This window comes from Eublepharis macularius, chromosome 14 (assembly GCF_028583425.1).
Source record: "Eublepharis macularius isolate TG4126 chromosome 14, MPM_Emac_v1.0, whole genome shotgun sequence".
Taxonomy (NCBI): Eukaryota; Metazoa; Chordata; class Lepidosauria; order Squamata; family Eublepharidae; genus Eublepharis; species Eublepharis macularius.
The window spans coordinates 56,225,469-56,253,033 of record NC_072803.1 but is presented as its reverse complement, the minus strand read 5'-3'; the positions used below and the strand labels follow the sequence as shown (position 1 = coordinate 56,253,033).

General features: G+C 44.6%; 1 protein-coding gene across 1 annotated transcript in view; it reads left to right on the top strand.

Annotated features, from left to right (window-relative positions):
- Positions 1 to 27,565, top strand: part of COL27A1 (collagen type XXVII alpha 1 chain) — a 342,023-nt gene that overhangs the window by 73,567 nt on the left and 240,891 nt on the right. The window contains exons 6-9 of the mRNA XM_054997267.1: positions 8,513 to 8,566; positions 9,698 to 9,751; positions 21,147 to 21,191; positions 24,082 to 24,135. Coding sequence (XP_054853242.1) covers positions 8,513 to 8,566; positions 9,698 to 9,751; positions 21,147 to 21,191; positions 24,082 to 24,135 — 207 coding nt within the window. The remainder of the gene's footprint in view (positions 1 to 8,512; positions 8,567 to 9,697; positions 9,752 to 21,146; positions 21,192 to 24,081; positions 24,136 to 27,565) is intronic.

Genomic DNA, 27,565 nt, shown 5'->3' with positions numbered 1-27,565 from the left:
CCTTGTGAAAATGCAGATGGTATGAGTTGCTTGTGTTGTCATTCTTTAGGGTGCAGGCCTTTCCCATGCTCTACAAATGTTTATTTATTTAATTTAACCCTGGCGCAAACACCCAAGACAGCTAACCATCAATTAAAACAACACCATAGAAAGACTGAAATGTCTGTGAAAGAATTAACAGCGTCAAGGCTGCAGCTGATTTCATTCAAAGTCCTACTGGGACAGAAACTGTTTCAAGTTACTCCTTGAAGCCTGTATTGATGAGTGCTTTGAGTTCTACAACTTACGGACAGCAGGCTAAGAGCCCTCCTACATGACTCTACCCATTAAATCTCAAGTAATGTGGCTGTACCTAGCTTTAGTAGCCGATCTTGGAACTTGGGTGGTTGTATGGTTTGTATGGTTGAAGAAATTGGTGAGGGGACGCCCTTGACTCTGGTGCACATGCTCATAAATTCATACACGTGAACTCTAAGGCCCCAGGTAGTGTACAGCCTGCCATTTCTCCCTCTGTAGCCAGGGAGGTTGATTTTTGTTTGCCAGTATTGTAATAAAGGATAATTCTGTTTCCTAAATAAGTCTCTTTACCCCAAACGATCCTCCTCTAGGGCTTTTAATTCAGTGCAGAACAAGTCAATGAATACAGCCAGGCACTCTTTTATAATGTGTAACAGGAAGGAGTGAAACTTGTTGCAATGAGCGAGACTTCATTTGCAAATAGGTTTTTCCCCCAAGCATGTCCCAGTTTCCATCTGTGAATTGTTGGAGGCTATGAAAACAGCTGCCTGTAAGTGTTTTAGTGTTACTTGTGAACTCAGCTGTAATCTGGTAAATGTTTTGTGATCTTTTGATTTTTGGGTCTACATGGAGTCGTGAATGCTTGTGGTCTTTAAAGAAATGTTGTGAAAGGGAGAGGAAAGTTAATGGACAGATATGAGTTGCTTTTGCAAGTTAAGGATTCCCCCCCCTCTCCCCCTCACTTTGAGGACGTTTCCTTGCCACTCCCTATTACTAGCAAAGTCCACAATTTGCTCCAAGGCCTGCATTGAGGATGCTATAGAAAGGAACTCCAGCTATGATAACAGCTGCATGCAAAGTGGAATTATCTGCATGACTTCATTTACCGCTTGGCAAAGCCCTCGATCTTCATTCAGAATTTGGGCAGCTACATCTGTACTGAATCAGCAGTGCTCTCTGCAGTCTGTTTTTTAAAAAATCCTCCGGTAATGTATCTCCACTTGGATCCGTTCGCTGTGCATTTTGTGTGTGTTAGGGTGGGGGTGGGGAGGCACTCAGAAAAAACTGGAGAGTCTGTGGGAATTGGAAGGAAGTGTGGAACCAGACGGATGCTGCCCAAAGACAATTAGGAATCCCTTCTCAGATCCAGCTGTTTTTCCATGACTGGGAAAATATAGGTGAAAATTCTTTTTGTAACATGAAAAACCTTTTTACAAAATTTAGACAATAGCAATTTTCAGATGAAAGTCTCTGAAGCTCTTTGCAGCCATTTTAGTTTCCCCACATGATTAGGCAGTTAAGGATAAAATTTCCATTTTACAGATCGGCCAGAGGTGAAGTTGAGTAACACCAAATAGCCTTTGCTCTAGACAATTCAATATTGTGGAAAAAGTGAGGGCTGCCAAACATTTCTAAGTGTGATTAGTTGATTCAAGTGGTAATTTTGATTGCTGCAGGCCATAGCATAAAATGCACTAACATAAAACCTGCATCATAAAGCCATCCACAAGATTACAAATGGCCACATTATAGAATGTGAGATTTCAGCACCCACAATATCATCTTGGGCATTCTATGGTTACAGCTTCGAAATACCTTTACTTTGAAAACAGAAGCTGTACAGAAGTCTGATTCAGATCAGGACTGTGGTAGGGTTGCCAAGTAGGGATGTCAGTCCCCCGCCGGAGGCAGGTGGGGGAAACACGCCTCCCGGGGTACATTCCTGGGTGGTGCAGCCTGCTCCTGTGTGCCACAGTGGCCCAGTTCGGGCCAAATTTGAATTGAATTGGGCCCGATTCGGCCCCCTGCAGAGTGTGGGAGTACTCCCAAGGCTGGCATGTGGCTTACGTGATGATGTCACTTCCTGGAAGTGACATCATCATGCAGGCTGGAGCGCGCATGCACGGCACATTTGCGCATGGCTCCAACAGAGAGAGAGACATAAGTGCCAGGTCTCCAACCTCCCACTGGGAAGGTAAGGGGAACTGGCAACCCTATTGCCAGGCGTCCCAGGGAACCAAGCATGGGTGAAGGGCTGGGGGGGTGGGGAACAGTGGGACACTTACTTCCCAAGCACACGCACAGCACATGCACTTTCCCATACTCCTCCTCTGCAGAGGAATCCCAGTGCACGCTGACTGAAAAGCTCTCCTTTGGAACCAATTTTCACTTTGAGTACGCATGCATGCACGGTGGCTTCTTCCTTTGTCCTGTTGGAAAATGAGCAGGACGGAGGAGGGAAGGAGCCATGGTACATCCATGCGCGCTCTAATTGATACCTTGGGAAAAGATATAGAAGTATTCCTTTGGGGAAAAGACACATCTGACAAGGAAAAAATAACATGTGGTAAGGCCCTTATGAACAACTGGCAGGGACATTGAATATGAGCAAGTCCAGTGGCAATCCACTTGAATGTCATTACTTCTGCAAGTACATCCTTAGGCCTGTGATTTACTCACTTGCTGCGTGCAACATGAAAACATCAACCGAGGTAAGTTTTTTCTCTCTCTTTTGTGAACTGAATATTGCAAACCGCCATTTTTCGAGATCATGGAAGGGAAAAAGAAATCATGAATGACTTTGCAAGATCCCACATTATGCATCACCCGTGAATAGGCTGCTTGTGTGAACAGTTACATTAGCAGACGACAGCTGACTTGATCGAAGGAACTCGCTTGGAGGATAATTGGTTAAAAGACAGAGATAACTTCCCATTTAAAATCCTTTCAAAATTCTAGAAAAGTGGTCGTGTGTCAGTCTGTGTCAGCAAGACCTTGAAGCTTAACAGATTGACTGGGGCAGAAGAATTTGTGTTTTCAGATAAATAATGTTTTTCTTCTTATCATGCTTTCAGTGTTGCAGTGCATTTTTAAAATTCCTTCATTTTTACTGAACGGTAGTTTCATATTTATTCCCATGTTATAAAAGAGAAACTGAGGCATACAACAGAAGAAAAGTTACATTTGGAAAACAAAGTTGCATACAAACTTTTCTAGACAGGGGAGCATAGACCTGAACCTTCTAAGGACTTCCAAGCAGTAAGAGGAGCCACAGAGAGGAATATGGAATTTTTTCATGGTACACAGCGAGACCCTTCCTCCTTAATGCAGTTGAATAGCCAGTGATCTATAAGCATTGGGCCTATAAAATATGATTTACAGCTACAGATGTTCTAAAACTCAAACTTTAAATCTTAGCAGTAAACCCTTCTGGAGAAATTCAGATGCAGATTTTGTAACAGTGACCTCTTCATTGTATGGACTGAAGCCAAACTGAAGAGGGACACTTCCCCCCTCCTCCAGTATTTTATATTCACAGACTCCCTTTAAGCTCCCCTATCTGGGCGGGGACTGCTGTGCATAATTTCTGTGCTTATGGCCACAGGCTGTTTGGTGGAATGAATGTCAGGGCTTACCCAAGATGGTGAGCTCATAGCATACCCTTCCCATGTTCTAGTGCTTCTAGATAACAAGGTAGCTCTGCTTGTGGTTCCCCTTTTTTCAAATGGCTGGTGGATGATGAACCATCTAGCTAAGGTTACCAACCTCCAGCTGGAGTTTCCCCCAAATTACAACTGATCTCCAGGCTACAGAGATCAGTTCCCCTGGAAGAAATAGCATTTTTGGAAGGTAGACTTTGTGGTATCGTGACACATTCCCACTGAGGTCCCTCCCCCCGCAAATCTCCAGGAATGTATCAGGTAACCCTACATCTACTTGACACGGCTGTTTCTTCTATCCATGTGAGCTCTCATGCCAGCCAACTCTTTTCAGGCTAGTTATTAGTACGATGGTCACAGAATGGCATAGCTGTGGGAGGGGAGAACGTGTCTGTGTTGGGGATGCCAGATCTTCAGAGGTTTAAACCCTGAGATGGTGGGGAGGAGGATGGGAGAGGACAGAGCCTAGTCGTTCCTCTTGGGGACCGAGGCTCATCAAGGGAAGGGCCTTGCCTGGGCCTGGGGTCTCAGAGGTGGAGCTTAATGAACATGGTGTGAGGCCAACAGCAAGAGCTCTCAAGAAACATAGTTAGCCCCTTACTTCTGCACCATAACTTTCACAGTTTTACCTCTTTCCCAAGAGACTGTGAGAACAAATCTAACCCCCCTGAAACTTCAGCTCAGTGCTTGAGATCTAGCATACCTATATGCAGGTCTCATGTGAATATTCTGGAGGATATGATATATCTGCTCATTGCAGGCTTAAGTCGTTGTAGGATTGGCTTCTAGGTGTGTAGGCAGACATTGAAGTCATTCACTTTCTTATTGAAGCACAGCACTTATGCAGTGAGGCAGGTGGAGGCTGGTTCCAAGGGGAATCTCCAGTGCAGTATAAACAGTGGAAGCAGGAGGTACTGCTAGAGGAGAAGCCAGAGGCAGCCTGTAGCCAGATATTTTGCAGTGAGGAGGACCTACTGGGGCAGGGAGCCATTGCAAGGACAGCCAGAACATAAATGCAGGTCACCTGAATATATTTACAATTATTGAACTGCATTAATCTTTGCAAAGCAGAGGTGGGCATGGACCGAAAAACGGACCAAAATTTTTCACAGGTTGGGCCGGTTCAGTGTTCGCGAGCCGGCAGGTTGTGGGATGCACCTTTTTTCATGGACGTGATGAACTTTGGCCGGCCCGTTGGTCCATGAAACCAGACATCCCGGCTCCGAGCAATCAATTCCCTAGGCAACATACGTGCTACCTGCAGACCTTCTGCTGCCCTTGAAACATACCGATCTTACACTGAAAACCTTGATAGGCAGCTCTGGCTGTCAACCAGAGAGCTCCCGTTATTCTCTATGTGAGCGTTTAGTATATAAGACACAGCGCAGAGCCACGGTTTCACTTTCCAGCTGGTTACCGGCTCAGAGGAACTGCTTGTTGCGGGAGTTTTTTTCGGATTGAGCCAGAGGGAGGTTTGGAGCTTGTGTTGCAGCAAGGCTCTGGGTGGAAGCAAGCTTATTGGGTTTCCTCGGCTGAAGGCTCATTCTCATTTCTCCTCCCCCCCCTTCAATTCTTATTTGTGGGGCGAAGGGATAGCTTAGGGCTGTGCCGCAACCCAGTCTCAGAGCTGCAGTTAGGCTCTGGGTGCAATCTTATTGGGTTTCCTTGGCTGAGGGCTAATTCTTGTTTCTCCTTCCCCCCTTTCAATTCTTATTTGCTTGTGAGGCGAAGGGATAGCCTAGGGCTGTGCTCCAACCTAGACTCAGAGCTGCAGTCAGGCTCTGGGTGCAAGCTTATTGGCCTCCTTGAGGGCTCACTCTTCTGTCTCATTTCCCCCTGCCCTTTCAATTCTTTTGATTGTGGGGTGTTGGGCTAGCCTAGGGCTCTGCCAATTGCTGCAAGCCAATGCAAGTCAATTGGCATTTGTGGCTTCTAGTCTATGTACTGGAAGTTTCCTGGGGCGGCCACTTTGGGGGTCTGTATCTCAGACGTCTGAAAAGCAATCTTGGGCAAACTTGGAAGGTGGCTGGAAGAGAGCCTGCTGAAGACACGCTGTGAGTTTGGCATCTCTGAGTGCAAAGGGGATGGTGCTAGGGTCCCAGAAGTGATGGACCATGGACCGCCAAACCGGTCTGTGAACCAGGGTGGGTCTGTGGTCCATGAAACATGATTGACAACAGACCAACAGACCATGGCTTTTCCCCAGTCCTTGCCCATGTCTATTGCAAAGATGAAGTTTTACTTTATAAAATTCAAAAATAAGAGTGTACAGCTTGCCAGCTACGAATGAGGCTTTTGAACTAATTGGCCTTCAGCTATAGCATATACTTGTGTCTCCTGATAGTTGCTTCACACATTATATTTGCATGCCTCCCAAGATAAAATCTGAATGTGATCAAAGTATTTGCAAGTGTGTCTAGTTTTTATGTTCTTATCTGGACTAGACACAATATTCTAATATGAATACTTGGCTTTTTAATAGTATTTTCAGTTACAAAAAATTTCATACACATTATCTTCTTGTAATCCTAACAACAACCCTGTAATGTAGGCCATTATTGTTTTCCTTGACATAATCATTGTAGATGTAGGATTGAGAGTGAGAGACAGGATGGTTTGCTTAAGATCACCTGGTACGTTTGTAGCAGATATGAGATTGGTTGTTGTGGGTTTTCCGGGCTGTATTGCCGTGGTCTTGGCATTGTAGTTCCTGACGTTTCGCCAGCAGCTGTGGCTGGCATCTTCAGAGGTGTAGCACCAAAAGACAGAGATATGAGATTGTACCTTGGGTTGCTGTAATTTGGATCTTAAAGTGCCATCCTAAATGGAGTTACATCTTTCTATGCCTATTGTTTTCAGTAGATTTAGAAGAGTGTAACTTTGATCTGGATAGTTTCAGGTGAGTAGCTGTGTTGGTCTGTAGGAGAAGAGCAAGATTCAAATCCAGTAGCACTGTAAAAACCAACTAGATTTCCTAGGCATGAGCTTTCGAAAGTTAAAGTTCCCTTTGTTCTGGAGGCCACTTTTAATCTCTTAGGGGCGAACTAGACGTTTTTAAATGCCAGAATGCTGCGTGTGCAGCTCCAGAATGGGGCAAATAACACCCCCAGGGACTGTTTTGGCTGGAGAAAATGTTGCAAGGGAGACGGCAGAAGGCCATCTCCCTCCTCCGTCATTGTGGTCCTGATCAGAAATGAATCAGGCCTATGTGGTGCTTCAGAAATTAGTTCCCCTAGCAGCTGTGAGGTTGTGGGGAATGCAGTTCCAGAACTGCCTAATTTAAAAGTGTTCTGTCTGGTTTGGCCAGCCCTGAACCACTATATTCCACAGGCTCTCCTAGATGTATATTGGTGGTCCAGCACAGGGTTCCAGCCAACCAGTACCATGGGGTCTGCTTTCAATTTTTTACTGTCTGCATCTCTCTTCTCCTTCTTTCTCTGTCTACCCTGCTTCTACTCTCACTTTCTCTTCCAGCCTCCATTTGTTTATTTTGCTTAGAAAAGCATCAGTCTCCAAACAAACAAACAAATGAAAATATTCATGCTATCTGTGTCAGCAGAAATGAGGGGTAGTACCAAAAGTTGAAAGTAGTACTCAGAAATGAAAATGTATTGTAAACTATAATATGGCTGAAGTGTTTGAAACTACTTTCTTAAGGGCTAAAAGAATCTTGAGCGATCTTTTCCTGATAAATTGAGGTCCAAGCTACAAGTGACGAATGACACAGGTTGGACACTTGTCAGCTTCCCTCAAGTTCTGATGGGAAATGTAGGCATCCTAGTCTTGCAGCTTGGCTCTCCAACTGCTGTCCAATGGACTTTTCAACTGTCACTTGTCCAACATTCTGCCAAGCTGCCTACATTTCCCATCAAAACTTGAGGGAAACTGACAAGTGTCCAACCCGTGTCATTCGTCACTTGTAGTTTGACCCTGAGACACTTTATCAAGGTCGTTTTCAAAACACACCTGCAATTACTACATCCGATAGTAAGATGGCTGGTCCCAGTACCAGTCACAAAAATGACTAAACCGGGCCTCCCATAAAGGAGGTGTATGTGTGGGAAAGTTTCTGTATACTCAAGGGACTTCTGAAGTATGCGGAAAAATATAACTTGGTAAATTAATCAAAGAAGACACCCCTGCCCCTACAAAAAAACCCTTACTGGGTGTGGACTGAGTGTGCTTCAGGAGGTATGGGATGGGATGCTGCTGAAAGCAGTTGAGAGGTGGTTAAAAGAAAAGGAGGGGAAAAAACAGCCTGCTCAATCCCCTAATAATTTGTAGAGGGGGAGCTGGGAGATGATATTCCCAACCCCCCCTCTCCATCCCACGATTTCTCCATCCCACAATTTCTTATAACAACAACTACAACAACTTCTTATAACAACAATAACAATAATAACAATAATAAATTTGATTTCTAGCCCTCCCTCCTCGTAAGCAGGCTCAGGATGGGTCACAAGTACAACGATGTAATATTACAAAAACAAACCGTTTAGATACATTAGAAGCCAGAATCCACAATAAATACATTTTAAATCCCCAAATGGCGGGTCCCTCTACTCTTTCCGGCCAAATGTAATCAAGGGGGCTGGGGGTATGAACTGATGTCATCATCACTGTGACTTCGCATATGCATCAGTCTGATGTTTTGTCTCTGTTTTTGGTTTTTTGGCTATTGGTGTAACCTACTTTAGATAGGGGTCTCTCTACTCACCATCTGAAAATCATCATTGTAGAGAATGACTGTTTTTCGATTCTGGCCTTACAGCTGCCTGAGATAAGAAAACGAGGATTCTTCTGAGATTGCATTACATTTCACTCTTGTGTTTCAGGGCCAGAAAGGAGATCCTGGACTGTCCCCTGGAAAAGCACGGAATGGCCTGAAAGTAAACCTTCATTTATTAAAATAGGGATGTTGGATGGGCTGTGTTTGCTTTTCAGTATAGAAATTCTCAGTTCATACTACTGCAATCATGTTTTCAAATTTATTTTAGTATCATGGAGGGGACGTAGAAATGTAGAATTTGTTTAAAAAATATCCCACCCAAGGCTGCTTTCAGCCTGTGGTGTGAAAATGTGCTCTCGTCACATCAGCAGCGAACAATCCAGGAGCATCCAGGAATGCTCCCTCCCCATTTTCCCTGGTTGTGACAGTGCAAGAGCACAGATGCTGCAGTAATTGAGCTAGATACGGCTGCCAGGCCCCCTTACTGTACCAGTGGGAGGCTGGGGACCTGGCTCTTACCTGTCTCATAGGCCCTGCATGTTTCCGGGTAACATCACCGCATGAGTGGCAGGAGCACATGCGCACTTCTCAACAGGCTGATTTGGGCCTAAAATGGGCCCGTTTTGGCCTCTTTGGGGCCCAAATCAGCTCACTGCAAAGTGTACGCGCACTGTTGGGGCATCACATCACCCCCGGGAGCGTGCCCGGGAGGCGCATTCCCGCACCCTTCTCTCCCACCAGCCAAGTGAGTGGTGGTGGTAGGTGGAGGGTGAAAACAGGGAATCCCCCACCCCTACTGGGGGAATGGGATCCCTAATGCCAGCCCCCTCCCTCCTGTGACCTGGAACCCCCTCTTCACTTTGTCTTCCCCTTCTGAGCCATGGTGTAATCCTACAAGGAAGCAAGGAAATGGAAAACAGGCCTCTAAAGGGCTAAAAGGAAACGGGGGAAGAGGGTGGCAGCAACCCACCCTGTCCCATTTTGAAAGTGGAGCTTAGCTCCCCCTCCCCCCCATGGCAGCTATATGTGGAATATCCAGACAGATGCTCCACCTGCAGCCACCTTACCTTTCCCCCTTTAAACCAGAAAAAAACAATTTTCCTTTCCCCTAGATTAAAGGGCTCTAGGAATGCCGTGAGTTATGCTCAGAATGGGCACAGCAGCCTGCGGATGTTCCCCTTAAATTGAGGTGCTTCCTTTGTTCTGTGTGGTGAGAAACCCCTGTTTGGAGGCAACCTAAGACTCCTGAGGCCAGACTAAAAAAAAATCCCATCTATATATCTTTTTACAGGGAGATGTAGGATTACCTGGATTGACTGGTCTTCCTGGACCACCTGGTAGAAAGGTAAGAGCATTTTATTTTTCACATTGATCACAATTCATTGGGCAGTGGATCCCCTGAATACTGCTGGGTTGTATGTTGTGTATGACGTGGAATGGATACATGCCTGGGGGTGAGTTAAGTACCCCCTTGGTTCAGTTCCCTGCCCCAAAGCACCTCCTCTCCAAAGGGTCTTTTCCTGTTGTTGTTTTTAAGAAGGGCTGTTGAACTGCTGTTCCATTGTTTACATGCAGCGTGTAGTTTGGCTGATATTTTGGATTCTTGTAGGGTAGGACGGGTGTTTCAAGAAGAACAAATTCCTCATCTTGTGTGCACCCCACTCCTACCTTAAAAGGCGGACCCCAGAATCTGGGCAAAACTCAGAGCAGGGATTTAAAAAGAGCCTGTGTTATGTGTTACCTGGTAGATGCTTTTAATGGAGGCTATATTTTATTAGCCTCCTAATTTTTTTTTTAAAGGAGAGAACGATGTTGGAAAAATATTTGGAAGGAGAAATATGGCTCTAGATCCTCTGTTGGCTTAGCCCCACTGCAAACACCTTGAGCTGCAGACAAGCAACGTTGTTCGCCTGCACACTTTCAGGAAAGCTGCCAATATTCTGGAAGCTGGCAGGAGTGAAATAAAGGAAGCCTATAACGTTCTTTTGTAAAAGGGAAAAGGATGTATGGCCCATAGAGAAGCTTGGGAAATCACTGGCATAAAGTATGGCAAGAAAGACAGTTGCAGAAATGCATCGCTTCACTCTTGGATGGCAAGCTTGGCTGTTTTCACCCGGCTGGCAAATCGTTCTTCCCATTAGAATGCGCAATGGATGAGGAAGGGGCCAGTCTAGGGTTGCCAGCCTCCAGGTAGTGGCTGAAGATCTCCCGGAATTACAACTGGTCTCCAGGCCACAGAGATCAGTTCACTTGGAGAAAATGGCTACTTTGGGGGGGTGAACTCTATGGAATTATGCCATGTCCAGGTCCTTTCCCTCTCCCAAACCCACTTTCTCCAGGTTTCTCCAGGTTTCACCCCCCCAGATCTCCAGGAATTTCCCAACTTGGAGCTGGCAACCCTAGGCCAGTCGTGTGTAGATGTCATTTGCTTGGGTGCTGGATATTGGAGTTTCCCCAGTGAATGAAGCAACTCAAGCACCTTAAGTGTAGCATTGCCTACCAGTTGCTTTGATTCCGCTCCTGGCAGCTGCCCCAAGTTGAGGAAAGATCAGAGAAAGCATCTTCTGATCTCGTCATTTTGCTCAGGCCAGAATTTTCCTGTGCTTTCTTCTCAAAGCTTGTTGTGGAGAGAGATTGAGTGTGTGTTAAGTCATAGCTATGGCTTTCCTCAGTGGCTAGAGCAATGAAAGGTGGGAATGAATTTGTTTCTTATCAAATGATTGGATGGAATCCTGCTTGCATGTATCGCCATATGTCTCTGGATCTTCAGGGGCGACAGATGGGTTTGCTTTGGTTTTAAATGGGAACCAGCCTAGCATAGGGGTTAAGAGAGTGAGAGCCAAGCTACAAGTGACGCCTGACACAGGTTGGACACTTGTCAGCTTCCCTCAAGTTTTGATGGGAAATGTAGGCGTCCTGGTTTTATAGCTTGGCTCTCCATTACAGCTGCAAGATCCAACCTGTGTCAGGCGTCGCTTGTAGCTTGGCTCTGAGCTATGATTTGGGCAGTCACTGGTTCAAATCTCATCACTACACATTCTCCAAGGGGCTCTAGGCAAGTCACTCCTTCTCAGCCTTCACTCCCTTATCTTGAAGTAGGGTGGTGAGACAACACAGGCCTGACAACACAACTGTCAGGCTTGTGTGTGTAGCACTTTGAAGTGGCAAGAATGGTGATGATTAAAGCTGGGGATCTGAGTCAGCAGATGACAAAAAAAATGGGCACCAGGTGCCATGCACCAAATCCAGACAAAACTTAGACAACCAGACCGTATGGCAACCCTAGCTGAGCGGCACCATGAGGTAAATGTATTTCCAGTAAAACCATGACGTAGAAAGGTATATGCAGAGGGCATCCTGCCTGAGTAAGCTTTTCATAGAATCCCATTCTTCTGGCTTGTTGTTTCACCACAAAGACATTTTCCTTTGTGAATAGAGTGTATCTGGATCACGCCTCTTTTTTCCAAATCCAAGCCACTGCAAACACCGCGTGCTCTTTCTGTGCCATAATTCACACCAAAAATGGCACGCCTGTCCTGTCGTTTCTCAGGGCAGCGGTTCCAGTGGCGGTCTGGCTGTTCCCGCTCTGGGTTACCCACAGTGGGCCCGTTCAGTTACGAGGTATATGAAACAGCTGACCAAACAAGGAGGAGACGTTTTCGGCTTGGGGGGAAGGGCTGCTTTTGCTGAATAGCACTTCTTGATTGGGTGGCACGTACGGTTTTTCCATAACGTTCTTCCCTTGTGGTGCTAGGAGCCCATAAATTTGGTGTGCTTTAAAAAATTGGCTCCTTTATTCAGCACATGAATATCCTGTGAACGTTTTGAAGGAAAGAAGTTTGGCTGTTTCTTCTGATCCAGATTATTCTGCTACTGTGGGCACTTTGGCAGGATACGTGTTCAGGATAGCATACAGCGCCTGACATCCACCGCTGGCATCAGTCCAATGCTTAGCAGTAGTTGTTTCCGTGCAACTGACTCGAGGACATAGTTTGGTTTCTTTAAAAAAAACAAACCGTATATTGTTCTTCCATTTGATTTCTAAAATTAGAACGTAAAAGCACATGTGCTGGAGCAAATCAATGGTCTATTTTGTCCAGTACTTTGTTATACATGGTGGCCAACCACATGCCCTTGAAGGGCCTGGTGGCCAACTTTCTGTAGCTGGTGCCCTGTAACTGGTATTCAAGAAGGCTTCGTTTAGTTGTTGTGGCTAATAGCCATTGGTGGACCTCTCTTCCGTGAATTTCTCTAACCACCTTTTAACGCCAATTAAAATAGGGAAAATCATAGCTTCCCGTGGCACTGAATTTCACAGGCTAGCTAATTTGAATGAACAAATACTTCCTTTCATTTGTACCAACTTCCTTGAGTGTCTGCAAATTCTAGCGTTACAAGTCAATCTACTTGCAGGGCAAACTAGGAAAGGCCATTGCATATAACTGGTTGGTATAACTCAATGGGAAAAGTTGGCCAAGTACAACACTTATGCAAAGTCTTCACTGAATTTCACAGGCTAGCTAAGTTGAATAAACAAACACTTCCTTTCATTTGTCCAGAATCTATAGCCTAACAACTTTCCTTGAGTGTCTGCAAATTCTAGCATTACGAGTGGGGGGACCCAGAAGGATTTGCGGGGGGCATCCGAATTAAGCCTCCACCACTATTTCTTCTTTCCTTTCCCTGGCAGCCTCATAGTTTCTCCCCTTTTCTTGCTTCCTTCTCTTCTTCCCATCCACCTACCTTTATCTGCTTCTCTGTCTTCAGTTTTATTTCCTTCCCTCAGCACCCTCTGTTTAGACAAACTAAGGCCAAGTTGTGCAGTGCCAGCCGCTAGGCCAGGCTTCATTGCAGAATAGGGAACCTGCAAGGTCTGTGAGGGGGGACCACAGTCTCCCCTATTTCCCTCCTCCTGGCAGCCCTTAGATCCTCACCTTACCCTGCTTCCTTCGTTTCCCACCTACTTGCCAACCTACCTTTTATCTGCTCCCCCCCATCTTCAGCTATATCTATTATTCACTTACTTCATTTTTACTCTTACCTTTCTCCACAATGGGAACCTAAAGTGGCTCACATCATTCTCCTCTCTTCCTTTATTCTTACAATAATCTTGTGAGTTAGGCTGTGTGTGTGACTGGCAAGGTCACCCACAGAACTTCGCCTGGGTGAGTCATGCAAGTTGTGTGGTATCAAGTTTCCCTGTGGTTGCTGTTAGGTCTGAACCTGATGACTACTCCATCAAAGGCCAAAATATCCCTGGAAAGGGCCTGGCCCCATTCCCCTGCCCTGCCCTGCCCTAAACCAAGGCACGAAGGCTAGCAGTACTGTTCTTGTTGCCTAGCAATGTCCACTGAGGGCCATTTTTTAAAGCTAGAAGTGCTGCTTCTATTATTTAGAAGGTTTTAACCCCCCAAAGTGTTTTTAATTTCAGATTTCAGATTTAAATTTCTGCACACTTGCTCACTGTATTGCTAACCCCTGATTCCATTTATGAATAGGAATCTCATTCCCTTGCTGGGTGCGGGGGATCCTCCACTCCCTCCTTTTACCCCTGGCCAGCAGGGGAAAGGTGGGGAATGGGCCTCCCGGGCACGCTCCTGGGGACTGGAATGATGACATCATTGATGTCATCGTGCTGTCCCAAGAGCACTCCCGTGCTTTGCTGCAGGCTGATTTTGGCCCCAAACTGGCCAAATCGGGCCTGTTTGGGGCCCAGATCACCCCACAGTGAAGTGTGCACACACTCCCAAGCCTTGTGCGATGATGTCGCTTCCTGGAAATGGCATCATCATCACGTTGGTGCAGGGCCATGCAAGCGCAAGGAGCCATTCAGAGCACCAGGAAGGTATGTGTTGAGTCCCCCCACTCCCGCCAGGAGGATAAGGGGACTTGGCAACCCTGCCTATGAAAATATTAGAAAGTATCATTTCTAATATCAATACCTGTGGAATCCAACTGCTTGCCTCTCTCCGTTATAAGAACTGTCCATTAACTCCTGCTCCCTGTTTCCTGTTGTTTCCTTGGTTTTTAATCAATGAGAGAACCTGTCCTCTTTTTGCATGACTGCTGTGTTTACTGAGGAGGCTTGGTAAAGGACTTGGTCAAAAGCTTTTTGAAATCATGTACATAATGACTACATGATCACCCTTGTCCATGTGCTTGTTACCTTCCCTTTCAGTTTCTTTTTGATTCTTACCCTTGTTTTTGAGAAGCTTCCTCTTCTGAAATGTTAGACTGCTTCCATGTTAGACTGCTTGGGCAGCCAACCATTCATCTAAAAGCTGAGCTTAATAAAACTGTGGTCACCATTCCCAACCAGTATAAAAACACCATATCCTGAGTACTCTGTATCCAGATCCATGGTTCCTTCTCTTTAGTTGGCTCCATGATCTTCCATGATCTGCAGTCTTCATGCTGGGTAGACAAGTCACCATGAGCTCAAAACACCTGTCACAGACCCATCTATACCTGTGCTCCTAAGGACTGAATTCCCCACTACCAGGGGCTCCCATCCTGAGTGGTATCTTTGGCATAGGCTGGTTTTGGTTTAGCCTCTGAGGAACTGGTCCCTTCTAAGGGCTCATTCCCCCTCTCTCTTCAGCCTGATATCCCCTAAAGATAGTTTTAGATGGGTAGCTGTGTTGGTCTGCAGTAGAACAACAGGATTGGAGTCCAGTGGCACCTTAGAGACCAACAAGAATTCCAGTCATATGTTTGACTCAGTCAAACTGGGATTGAATAGAGACTATGAATGGTTATCTCATTATCCGAAGTACCTGACTTCCTTAACAGAAGCAAACTGATCTCCATATCAGAAGCTACTGTTTGCATCTACTCCCCCCTCCCCTCTCCACCTATATATCTGACCAATTTCTTCTTGCCCTCCATGCATCTGACGAAGAGAACTGTGATCCTCGAAAGCTTATGCTACAATAAAGTTGGTTAGTCTTAAAGGTGCTACTGGACTCTTTTTGATTTTGCTACTACAGACTAACACGGCTAACTCCTCTGCATCTTTAACAACAGAGGAGCTGTCGTGGGAGTGGAATATCTCTAGCACGTGCCTGAATGTACCTGTCTGCCTTTTTTTGCTTTTCTGGGTCAGCACCCTTAGCCTGAAGGATATGAACTTGTTTCGATGAGCATGGAGCACTCAACCACAACTTCTTCTCAGGAGATGAAACAGTATGAGAATAACAGATCATGTAACCAGAGTATATTTTGTTGCCATTCACATGCTGTGCTCTGCTTGTGGGGATCTTTGGTTTCTCTATGATTGTGACACATTGCATTTTGTCTTCAAGTCAGTTAATATTGGTTTAAATATAAGCATTTTTTAAAAGAGCTGCCCTGACCTGGATGGTCCAGGCTAGCCTGATCTTGTCAGACCTCAGAAGCTAAGCAGGGTTGGTACTTGTTAGTATTTGGATGAGAGATTACCAAGGAAGTCCAGGGTAGGCAGAGATAGACAATGCAAACCACCTCTGTTCATCTCTTGCCTTGAATGCCCGACCATAAGTCAGCTGCAAGTTGCTGGCACTTTACACATACACATTAAGAGAGTTTTGAGTTCTGCCACAACAGTGACTGGATTTTAGCCTTTTGTGGCTTTGTTTGCTCAATCATAGATCATCCAGTTCATCAGGGTTTATTCTAAACTTTCTTCTGCATTACACAAGCAATCTGTGTAGCATCTCCTCTCCCCTTCTATGATCACATGCTGCAAAAAAATTCTATCCACAGGAAAAGAGGGGAAAAGAAGGGAAAATAATGTATAAAAGTGAAAAATGATTGAACAGGTATGAAGGAAGGAAAAATATCTGAGAAAGAAAGCATATTTATCTTTATTTTCTGTCCCTCCCTCATCTTATTAATCTAAAAAAACAGCCCCTTGAATATTAAATTCCATGTGTCAGCCTGCAGGAAAAAAATTAATTCTCAATACACAGTGTTGTCAAAAACATGAAAAATTGTGCATTATAATAAACTCTACAGACCATGTCAAAAGCGTTGCAGAATATTAATGTTATTGTTATTATAAAACACATTTCACAAGTGGTTAGTTACTTCAGATATATTAGTGAGTATCACAGCCGCCTTGTATGGTAGGCCAGAATTATAAGACTGTTAGACAGGAGCTCTGAAGTTGATCGAGAATAGCTTGTTCAAAGCATAAGATCATAAGAAGGATTCAACTGGATTAGATCAAAGGCCCATGTAGTCTAGCATCCAGTTTCCAACAGTGGCTAGCCAGATGTTTTTAAGAAGCCTTAAAAGCAGGGCAGGAAGATGCCCTCTTCTATTATTTAATAGTAAAGAGTCCAGTAGCACCTTTAAGACTAACCAACTTTATTGTAGCATAAACTTTCGATAACCACAGCTCTCTTTGTCAGGTGCATCGAGAAAGCTGTGGTTCTCGAAAGCTTATGTTACAATAAAGTTGGTTAGTCTTAAAGGTGCTACTGGACTCTTTACTATTTTGCAGCTACAGACTAACATGGCTAACTCCTCTGGATCTTCTATTATTTCCCTCCATAAGCTGGTATTGAGAGGTAGAGTGCCGGTGAACCTGCAGGTTCCATTCAGGCTTTTTTAACACTGCTAAAAACTCCAGAAAATCATGCGAAACTCATGGCATGACGGTGTCTTCACAGCGTGTTTTCCTGTTTAATAGTGTGATTTCTGACATCATCACGCCATTAAATGGGAAATCGTGCTACGAAGATGCCGTCGTGCCGCGACTTTTGCACGATTTTCTGGAGACATTAACAGGAGTGTGAAAATGGCCTTAGTTTGCATGGGTAACAACCATTGATAGATCTATCCTCTAGGAGTTAATAAAGCCAATCTAAGTTGATGGCCAACCTCCACATCCTTAACTCTGTACATTATTTGTTGTGTCTAGAAATGCTGTCATATGTCCAAAATCTATTGAGTTGATGGGCCTCAAGCTCCAAGGGAGTGTCAAATGTGTTCAATTGTTTAGCATTTGATATGCTTTGCAACTTGTTTTTATGAGCATCCCCATTGGACCCAAATGTGACACACTATCTCAGATTAAATGTTAAAAAATGCAAGTGATGCCACACTCTTTGTGTTATTGCTGTTGCCTTATTTTGTTTTCGTGTTATCTTTTAAAAAATTTGTATTGTCACTTGGCACCTCAAAAGCTGGGAGTGGCTTGGTCCTTTCTGGACCTCGGAGAGAGATTGCTCGCAAGTGATGTTCTTACTTCATACATTCAGTGGCGCACACATGCTAAATATTTGAATATGCTCTAGGGCGTTCACACTCACTCATTGGCTTGAGAGACACAGGTGGTTCTTTGACACTCTCTCTTGTGGCTCTTCTAAGCACTGTTCTCCAGTGTAGCACCTGCCCCACGTTTCAGAAAAGTGTGCAAGCTCCTTGCCTGGTGGGGCGTGTAGTTGGCAGGTGGTTTACACTTTGAAATAACCATCTTCAGAAGAAAAAACCATGAGCCTCCCTGAGGAGCAGGCCTCATGCAAGGAATAGAAGTAAATGTGGCTGTTTGAGTTGATGCTGATTACGAATATGACTCTCTGCGAGCTGCAGAGTCAGTACCACCGGTCCAGGGTCATCAGCTAAGCTGCAGTCAGTTCAGGTTGAAGTTCCTTGATCTCTACAGCAGTTAAGGCAGATAGAAATTGAGGAAGGTGTGGCTTTTGGATGCCATAGAGTTTATAGAACGTTCTGACCCAGAACACAGTATTGGTGAACCCATCACTGTATAAGAAGCAACTTGGAAGGGACAGGAAAGAGAGACACATACAGTTTCAAGCTACTACCGCTGGAATCTAAGGTACCTCAGTGAATATTAGATGACTAAATGGAACCTCCATGTTCAGAGGCAGTATACTTCTGAGTTCCAGCTACTGGTGAGCAGTGACAGCGGTGGCTTTGGTATCTCTGCACACTCCGGAAAATTGTATGTTGGGCTGGCTGGACTGTGGGTTGATCCAGATGGGCTGTTCTTAATTGAAGAACTCAACTTGGTTCCTAAGAGTTGCTGATATCTGATATTCCCTTCCATAGCATAGTGTGGTTCTTGGGACTTAGCCTCTAATCCCTTTGTGATGTCAGAAATATAAAGTACTTTTTTGGATGCTGAACAGCAGCTGGAAGGCTTTCAGCTTCCCATGAAACAAATTATGCAGTGGGGTAGCATCTTCTGTGCTTGGCTGGCGACCAGGATTCACCGTCTCTGCCGTCGTTGTCTTTTCCATTCTTCTACGTTTTACCCTGTAAAGGAAGCTGACTAGTCATGTTGGCTCTTTTGGGGTGGGTTGGGAATGTTTCTGTGGATGTGTGTGAGTGCTCCTACTAAGTGTCGGAAGATTTCCTCTTCAAACTATAGCTTCATTGTGATAGATTGCTCCAAATTTATCCGGAAGCATCTGGATAGGAGAGCAAACACAGACACGACTTTTCCTCCTTTCCTTCCAGTTCTGTTTGAAGAGGCTCACAGCAGGGAGACCCTTGCAAAGATCTACTGGCTTTGGTCAAGGCCTCTCTCTGTCTGTCTTTCTCTCCTCCCCATCTCTGAAAACAGCAGCAGTAATTGCTGGTTAATATGAAATATTGTCTGAAGGTACATGATGCCGAAACCTTGCTGAAGCTAGATAGCATTGCATCTAATTGATGCTTGAAAGGGAGACCTCCAGAGAAACTTACGTACACACTGCCTTGAGAACAAGGAAGGATGAAAGGGCAGGCTATAACTGTATTAAGTTGTGCATTGGAACATCTGACAGATTATGGCGCCAAAAGGCAGGTTGCTAGAAAATCATGGGGAGAAATAAAGAAAATGTATTTTCTAAAAGATGTTAAATGCTAGATTTAGGTCCATAACAGCTTAAAGACCAACTAGATTATAAAGACCCACTCTTTGTATCTAACAAAGGGAGCTTTTACTCTTGAAAGCTCATACCCTGAAAGTCTAGTTCGTCTTTAAGGTGCTACAGGAACTGGATCTTGCTCTTTTACTATGATTACCCACCTGAAATGCTAGATTGGTTACTGCTTTCCATTTCCTCTGACGCTCAGCTAGGTGGCTGGGCAAAATAGGGGAGGACGGAGAGATGATGCCAGTGTCCCACTGGTTGCCAGCTACATGCTGGCAATGCTAGCAGTTATGCTAAGGTAAAATCATGCTCTGAAATTTGGGTGCAGGATTAGGAGAATCCATATTGCCTGAATATGATCCAGAAAATGTGTTCTGTATTTTTTGCTGCCTTAATGGCCATATTGCACTTTGTGTTGGAGATCTGTAGTTTTGTGTGTCTGGGTGGGGGGCTGATTCATATTAGAGCCATCGCATCTGGGCAACATATGTGGGGTTCTCTTTTCCCCGCATAGGGTTGCCAGGTCCCTATACCCTCCCAATGGGAGGGAGGGGGACCTGGCATTTACCTCCTGCCTTCTGTGTGTGTTGCATGACGAAGTGCAGGACCGCTTCTGTGGTCAGTGCAATAACGTTACTTCTGAAAGTGACGTTGTCACATCCTCTGGGACCGCGCGCTCTGTGTGTTCCTGGGGTGCCAGTGGGAGGCGATCTCTGGGCAGCCGAAACCCCTGCTGGTTGCTAGCGACTGGTGAGCAATCAGATGAACCGCTGGGAGATTGCTTGCCATCGGTGGGCGCCTGAGATCCCTACCACCACACTGTGTTCCCATTTGGAATCAGGATGCTTAGGGTTTTGTTAGCCCAAGCAAGAAAAAGTGGATGAGTGCCTTATCTTTTCCTGTTGATTTTTCCTACCAGAGATAATTGGCAGTCTGGGGCCATGGGTTCTTTCAGGAAAAAATGATAAGAGGGTACATGTGGGATGGGGTGTGGGTAGTGTTACCCACACCCCATCCCACACTCCTTGCCCAGCATGTTGGATCTTCTCCATAGCTAATTTATACGGTTAGAAGCTTACATCAAGAGACCTGTTCCTGTTCAGTTTGCCCCAACAACTACAAATCCCACAATGCAGTGCAACTTTACAAATACATGGGAAGATGCCTGATTTTAAAATGATCTGTTGCTAATTAGCAGTGAGGTTACCAGAACAAACTGAAATCAATAGTCTGTGGAGATTTTCCATTAAAAATTGTATTGATCTGCAGAAATTAAATTCACAGTGGAACTGTTTTGTGGAGTTTTGCACCTCCTTGGAAAGGCAAAAGGAAAGGACTAGGAAGGATTGTAGCAGCACTAAGAAACAATGCAGTAAGGTTGATGGCTGTCACTCTACTCGTAGTGCCAACTAAGAAAGGCCATTACATATAACTATCTCAATTGATAAAATTGGCCAAGTACAACCCAATGCAAACTCTTCACTGATTCACCTGGTATATGTCCTCAAAGTGCCTATTTGGTCCTAGTGGAAGTTCTGGGTGCAGCAAGCTGTTGCTTCCCTCATTCTTGTTGGCTGGTACAGCTGCTGGATTTATAAATTCCCACTATGGTGGCCTGAGACTATTCTCTTGATTCAGGGCAAGATCTGCAGGGCAATGGCCTACTTGGGGACTTAAGCAAGGGAGCCACAAAACTGATGAAGCTGTGGAGTTCCATATACAAATAAGAGGCAGTGTGAGGAGGAAAAACTCCAGAAATATCTGCAGGCAGAGAGGGAGGCAGAAGGAGGAATTGCCGACAGTGGTTCATCCCAACTCCCATCCTTGTACATGGTAACTTTACTAAATACATCTATTTTAATTCTTTTTGCATAGGGACATAAAGGCTATCCAGGCCCACCAGGTCATCCTGGAGACCAGGTGAGTGACATTTTAATCTGCCATTTTACTTTAAAATTTAAGGATCATTTTAAATGCTCCTGCTATTTTGACCTGAAAATCCCTGTTCTCAGATTTGCCTCGCCCTTGTGTTAATTGACTCTGCCTCTCTATTTTCACCCCATGTTCTGTTTCCTCATATCAGTTTTTTCTCAGGCATGTACATATTTTTCTAAGTTGATAAATCAGCCCCATCTATTATATGTATAAACATCATATATAAACATATATATATTTACAACAACATATAAATTACCTTTTAAAATTATACAATGTGTGTATACAATGCAAACAGTTTAAAAAATAAAATAAATAAAAAACTACAAAAAGCAGCAATCAAAATGGTTGACAATATCTGAATAAATATAAAAAGAATCAAAAGGTGTTTGTTTGTTTGTTGCTTCTTAAATTTGCATTACTTTAAAAGTCTGTCTCTCTCTGTATGAAAGCCAGCTCCCTTCCTTTATCTTTCTGAAAACTTGGGATGACAATTTTATCCTTAAGGGCATTTGCTTTTCTGTTACAATGCTAGCCTAAACAGAGTTGTACCTTTCTTAAAACTATGTAATTTTACTTAGACTAGCGAGATTCTCAAATCTTGATGTTCTACTGCAGACCAATATGGCTACCCCCAAAACCTGTTTAGGATGGCACTGTTATTCCCTAAAACTGTATTACTTTGTTGCAGACTACTATTTTTGCTTTAAAAACGTTTTATTGCTGGTTGCTTTGGTTCTGCTACTAGCTTCTCTTTGCTTAAAAAACAAACTAATGTATAATTTCACAGTGTTTTAACTATAATTCATGTTGTTGTAAGCTGCCTGAATGCCACTATTTTGACAGGATATAAATCTTTTAAGCGGATCAGTAATTTAAGACACTCCAATCCAGCATTTTGCAGATGTGATCGGGGCAAAGCAGGCAACCTGTGTGGAAGCCTGAAAAGATTCTCATTCTAGTTCAGTCAGGCGATCTGTGTGAAGCCTGAACTGTGTGTTTCTGAGAGAAAATATTCAGTTTGGTAAAAACAGGCAAGCTGTGTGCTGCCTGACAGTGTCTGTGTGTTCCTAAGAGGAATTCATTTTGCCAAGTTCAGTGAAACTGTGTGTATCTGTGGGGTATTCAGAGAAATTCTGTCGTAAGTCAGGCAAATTATGTGTGCGCCTGAGGGAGAAAGTCTGTACATATCTCAGGGAGACATTAATCAGGCAAGCTGTGTGGAAAGGCCTGAATGAATCTTTTCTTTCAGAAACACACAGTTCAGGCTTCACACACATTGCCTGACTGAACTAGAATGAGAATCCCCTCAGGCTTCCCCACAGGTTGCCTGCTTGGCCCAGAATAAACACTTGTTTCTCTGCTCAGTAACTAAAAAACTGCTGTTCACTCCGCCCCTCGAGCCCTGCTACTGTCCAACCAGATTTCACTCCAGGCACACTTCTCAATCCTGCCCATACTCTCAGTCATCAACATCGACCAATCACCTCACTCACTCATCTCTCTTCCTTCTTCTGTAACACACCAAGCATTTCAAGAAACACACACACGCTTAAAATCATTACACTAGGTAAATGGGTGTTTAACCTTTTCATCTCAAAGCTGTTCCACGAATATCCCACTGACGCTGCAGTGGCCTTTGCCTGTGGGGAAAGACCGGTACAAGTGCTTACATTTCCCCCATGCTCCACTAATTGCAGTTTAGGAGTGATTTTTTTTTTAACATCATGGAGAATGTATGGGACTGGGAGGAAAAGGGTTAAACAACTACTCTCCGCAGCAAGACTTCCCTGATTTTAGAGCAGCCACTTGAGTTTGCCGGTTAGCTAGATCTCCAGGAACCACTGAGAATCCTAATCTCAATAACAGATCTTCTGTGTCGTGACGGTTTTGGCCCTTACCTAGTGAATCTTCGTGCATTTTAAAGTGCCCACTTGATTGAATGGGTTGCAGAAGTCTGCCTGCGCAGGAACTGCATATGTGCATTGGGGCACACCTGAGACTCTGGACTGAGCGCCAGTTCATTCAATCAATATGCTCTTTCAGGCTTTGGCTGGCTTTTGAGTTTGTTTATGCTATGCTAATTCAGTGTCGTGTGGCTGCTAATCCATGGTACGTGAAGAGCCACAGGTGGGGGTGGGGGTCTTGGGTTTAGCTCCTAAACATTTTAAATTTTATGTTAAGGAAATATTTGTGTTTATATTAGCTTCTCCTTTCCAGCAGTACATTAATATTTCAGCTGGGATGGCACGGAATCAGTTCAAGAGTGAGGCTGTAATTTAATTTTCTCCTGCACTCACCTCACCCCTTTTCTGTTTGGATAAATGTGATGCCTGCAAAAAAAAAAAAAAGCTCCAATGAATGGCACAGCCTGTTAAGAAGACCAGTGTGAAAGAATATTATGCATTTAATTAATTCGGGGTGAAATCTACTAACACTAATAATGGGAAATCTAATGGCATTGAGTGTTTGAAGTTCCTTTATGTCACAGTCAAGTCGCTGCGCCATTTTGTGGCACTGGCATCTGCTCTGGCTGGAAGCAACTCTTGAGGGTCTCAGGCAGAGAAAGGCCCTTTCCTAAAGCTTTCTGCCTGAGATCCTTGAATGGGAGCTACAGGGGATTGAACCTGGGACCTTCCGCATGCCAAGCGGGTCTTCTGCTACTAGGCCACAACACCCCTTTGGGGAAAAAAAAAAGACTCCTGTGGGACATACGAAGCAACCTATAACTGGGTCTCCTGCTTTCAGTCTTCCATCTGTATCACCATGGCAACTACTGTATCATTGCACAAAAGACAATACATGATGCTATTAAGAATGGATGTCTTATGATACTGAATGTAGTTCTTCCTTTTTTCTTTTTGTTTTTTGGCAGGGTGAACGAGGACCCGATGGGAACCCAGGTGCCAAAGGTTATCCTGGCAGGCAGGTGCAGTAAATCTTACCGTGCTGTGCACAGCATAGGGCAAGGGGGGATTTAGGAAGATAGAAAACAGCATCTCGCAATTAGCAAAAAGATTCAGGTATGGTCGTAATAGAGTTGTGCCTGGATCCTTTTGCTCTGCTCTTTGTTTTACTGGGGCTTGTTGTCTTGAGCTTACCATTTGGTACTGTACCATTTCATACTGCAGATGGGGCTCACATGGCTTGAATGTTCCTTCATACAACAAACATTATCTGTACATAGAAAATTAGCATGCCAGTGAGAAAGAGAGGCTGGTTTTCTCTGCGCAGTGGATTTTTTGGAGGGTGGGTGGAAAGAAACTTCTGCCATGTGAGCCCCCACTAGGAGTGTGGCATAGCCCAGACACAGTTTTCCCATTTCAGTGAGAATATAGATAGATACTCAGAGTTTTTAAAATGTACATCGAAGTTCTAAAATGTGCAGTCAGAACTCTTCTTCTGTCTGCTCCATTTGTTTCAGTGGAGGAGGCTGATTTGCCTATGAACTTTGCATGATGCACGCTCTCTCTATTGCCATGAATGCGGTTCTTTCCTTTTGCAGAAGGGAGACTTTATGCAGAAACATCTTTTCCTTCCATAATAGTGGGAGAAGCTCCAAATATCAGAGTTTCTTTCTTGGAGGCAACCAGGGCCAGTGCCAGTGCTTCTGGCACCTGAGGCGAGATACCTACTTGCGCCCCTCACCCCGTGTACGCGCTGCTACCCTGCACGATGATGTCATTTGTAACGTCATCACACAGGAGCTTCCCCCTCACCTGAGGCAGGCAGCAGCGGCGAAGGGGCAGGGAGGCGGCCTGCTTCCCTGCTCGCTGCCACGCCACCTGGGCGCCCGGCTCACCGGGAGCCGAGCTGAAGCAGGCAGCAGTGGCGAAGGGGTAGAGAGGCAAGTGGGGACATGGCCCGCTTCTGGGCTGGGGGGTTGTCAGGGGCTGGTACAGCGCCTCCTCCAGAGTTCAGTGCTCAAGGCAGCTGCCAGCACCGCCTCCATGGACACACCGGGCCTGGAGGCAACAATGACCAGGGCACAAAAGGCTTGTCCTTTATTAGATACCCACAGCGTATTGGCTTAGCAGAAAGCATGGGAAGAAGATCTTGAGCTGATTCACAAACTTTTTTTGGCAAGATGATTGCTAAAAGTGGACTCCTTGGTTGTGAATTTTGGCGCACGGAACCACCATGCTAATGCTCCAGGGGATGCTAAGATGGCAGCTCTTCTTCTTCAATAACGTGTAGCAGTGTCTTCTGTGTGGTGGCTCCAGTGTTGAAATGGCCTATCCTGTGAAGAAGGTTGGAGTCCCATCTATTCAGACGTTCTGAAATGGTGTTTTTGAAAACTTTCCCACTTACGTTAGTCTCCTTTTATTTTTTGATTTCTTGCCCTCTTTTGAAGTTCTGCTGCTTGTCTTTTCTAAGCATTTTTTTTAAAAAACAGTATAATGTTTTAATTGTTTATTAATGTTCATAGTATTTTTTTTAAGCCAAACTTCTTTGAAAAACAGCGCTATAAACAAATACAAATATGGAAAAGGCAGCCCTTGAGAGGCAATCCTGACCCATTTGCAGGGCATCTTCCTCCTGTCAAACTCCTGCCTCAGTCACCGCATTTCTGATTGGGTTCTATATGACTTAAAAGCCTGCATACTTTTTGTAAGCAGAATGGATTCAGGGAAAGGGGAAAAATGATTTCTGTTTCTCTTCTCCTTGGGGACCAATAATTGCACAGCTCACTGTACCAAACGTCTTCAGTCTTCTTGGGTATGTTTACTTTCATGGCTTCGTTTTTTAAAAAAATGTGTAACTTCTCTTAGCTGGTGTTGGCTTGCAGGGCTATGGAAAAGGAGGCGGCCTTGGCTTCTCTTCAGTTCATGCATTGTGGGCAAACTTGTTAACTTTGGCTGGGTGAGGGGGGGAAGGGGGGACCTTTTGACAGTGATGCTTGACATTACAGACCTTGGTGCTAGGCTCCCCAGTTGCTTTTGCAAAACTTCCAGAGGGAGGCAAACAAACAAACCATTTCATTTCTAAAGTTGACAAATTCTATGTGGCAAAGAGGAAATAGAAGTCTAATATGTATTTTTTTAAAAAATAAGAAAGGATAACTTAATGATTGCTAAATTCATGGCCAGCCTTTGAGCCTCATACATCTTTTCAGTTGCTTTTCATTTGCTCCAAACTTATCCGGTGTCTGAAGAAGGGAACTCTGACTCTCAAAAGCTTACATCCTGAAAAACTTGTTAGTCTCTAACTCACTTGTTAGTCTCTAGTCACTGGACTCAAATCATGCTGGATTTGATCTGGATAAAAGTGACTGAGATTCTTATAAGTCTCTAATCCTTGTGCGTTTTGCCGGTGGTAAATCCCTAAAGAGATGCCGCCGAGCCTGCCTGGTCAGTCTATAAGACTTAGAAATCTTACTTGGTTATGAGGAATGGTACTCCACGAGTTTTGAGACAGACATTGCTTGCTATCTTTAACAGAGTAACTCAGCTTAGAATTGCACTGATAATTTTCTGCCTTTCACATCCACCACGTTTTCCAGCTCTTCACATATCGTACTTTGGTTCCAATATCTATTAAGTTATTAATCCCCCCACCCAACAAAGGCTTCCAACATGCAACATGCAAATAAAATCCACATAAAACGACAAATTGAAACAGTTCATAAGCTGTTATTAAAAACAGTAAGACTGTCATTCTGTTCAATATCCAGAAACAAAGCCAAAATAGAAGCACAAAGAAAAATTATCAAAATGCCTAAGTGAACAAGAAAGTCTTATCTTGGTGCCAAAAAATGGACAGGTGGGGGGGGCAGACAAGTGAATATGCAGGGGAAGGGAGGCATCTGCCCTGACTAGCCTTCCTTCTTTCTTTTGGTTGTAAGGGCAAAACAGAGCCTCCATAGATTATACTAATTTTTAGGGTTGCCAGCTCTAAGTTGGGAAATTCCTAGAGATCTGGGGGCAGAAACCTGGAGAAAGTGGGGTTTGGGGAGGGAAAGGATCTTGGCATGGCATAATTCCATAGAGTCCACCCCCCAAAGTAGCCATTTTCTCCAGGTGAACTGATCTCTAGGAGCTGAGGGTATTACTACATATCTCTCTTCTCTGTAACATGGCATCAGAGTGCCATGTTGGGTGGGTGTCTAAGGCCCTGCCTGTTTCTCTTGGGCCCTCTTCCTTCTCAGATGCAGCTAGGGAGTCCTGTCGGCTTCCACACTAGTTCCCCATAAGGCTTTCAACATCTCCTTTATATAAGGGCCTCTCTCTAGGGTTGCCAGCCTCCAGGTAGTGGCTGGAGATCTCCCGGAATTACAACTGGTCTCCAGGCCACAGAGATCAGTTCACCTGGAGAAAATGGCTACTTTTGGGGGTGGACTCTATGGAATTATGCCATGC